Source organism: Emiliania huxleyi (genome assembly GCF_000372725.1).
Source record: "Emiliania huxleyi CCMP1516 unplaced genomic scaffold EMIHUscaffold_8949, whole genome shotgun sequence".
Taxonomy (NCBI): Eukaryota; Haptophyta; order Isochrysidales; family Noelaerhabdaceae; genus Emiliania; species Emiliania huxleyi.
The window spans coordinates 1-1,216 of NW_005195339.1; the positions used below are offsets into that span (position 1 = coordinate 1).

Sequence of the window (1,216 nt, forward strand, 5' to 3'; positions counted from 1 at the left end):
ATGGCGACAGGCGGTGGAGGCGAAGAGGTCGAATGTGACGAGCGTCGGCGGCCTCGCCGGAGGCGGCGTAGATGGCTGCGGAGGCGAAGGCGGTGGCGGACTCGGCGGAGGCGGGCTCGGCGGCGGCGGCGAGGGTGGCGGCGGTGAGGGTGGCGGCGGCGAGGGCGGCGGCGGCGACGGCGGCGGAGGCGAGGGCGGCGGCGGGCTCGGCGGAGGCTGCGCTGGGCGGATGGCGATGAGGGTGGCGGCGGCGAGGCGGGTGGCGGCGAGGGTGGCGGCGGCGAGGGCGGTGGTGGCGAGGGAGGCGGCGGCGATGGGGGTGGCGGGGAGGGTGGCGGTGGGCTCGGCGGAGGCGGGCTGGGAGGCTGCGGAGGCGAGGGTGGTGGCGGGCTTGGCGGGGGCGGGCTGGGTGGCTGCGGAGGCGAGGGAGGTGGCGGGCTTGGCGGAGGCGGGCTGGGCGGCGGCGGCGAGTGATGCGGCGGCGAGGGGGGCGGTGGTGAGGGTGGCGGCGGGCTTGGCGGAGGCGGCGAGGGGGGCGGCGGCGAGGGCGGCGGAGGCGAGGGTGGCGGCGGGTTCGGCGGAGGCGGGCTGGGCGATGTCGGTGAGGGTGGCGGCGGCGAGGCGGGTGGCGGCGAGGGTGGCGGCGGCGAGGGAGGCGGCGGCGAGGGAGGCGGCGGCGATGGGGGTGGCGGGGAGGGTGGCGGTGGGCTCGGTGCAGGCGGGCTAGGCGGTGGCGGTGAGGGAGGCGGCGGCGACGGGGGCGGCGGCGAGGGTGGCGGAGGCGAAGGCGGTGGTGGCGAGGGAGGCGGCGGCGACGGCGGCGGAGGCGAGGGTGGCGGCGGGCTCGGAGGGGCCGGGCTGGGAGGAGGCGGGCTGGGCGGCGGCGGTGAGGGCGGTGGTGGCGAGGGGGGTGGCGGCGAAGGCGGTGGTGGCGAGGGAGGCGGCAGCGACGGCCGCGGAGGCGAGGGCGGCGGCGGGCTGGGTGGTGGCGGGCTGGGTGGCTGCGGAGGCGAGGGCGGTGGCGGGCTTGGCGGAGGCGGGCTGGGCGGCGGCGGCGAGGGTGGCGGCGGCGACGGGGGCGGCGGCGAGGGTGGCGGCGGCGAGGGCGGTGGTGGCGAGGGAGGCGGCGGCGACGGCGGCAGAGGTGAGGGTGGTGGCGGGCTCGCCGGGGGCAGGCTGGGAGGGTGTGGGCTGGGCGGGCCGGCGTGGGCGGCGG

General features: G+C 82.6%; 1 protein-coding gene across 1 annotated transcript; it reads left to right on the forward strand.

Annotated features, from left to right (window-relative positions):
* Window positions 1-229: 229 nt before the first annotated feature.
* EMIHUDRAFT_125290 (hypothetical protein) lies at window positions 230-1,144 on the forward strand (the record flags this gene model as incomplete). The annotated part of the gene is made up of 2 exons (XM_005757906.1): window positions 230-601; window positions 728-1,144. Coding segments are annotated over 2 exons (789 nt in total), but the record flags the coding sequence as incomplete, so codon positions are not given.
* Window positions 1,145-1,216: the final 72 nt, after the last annotated feature.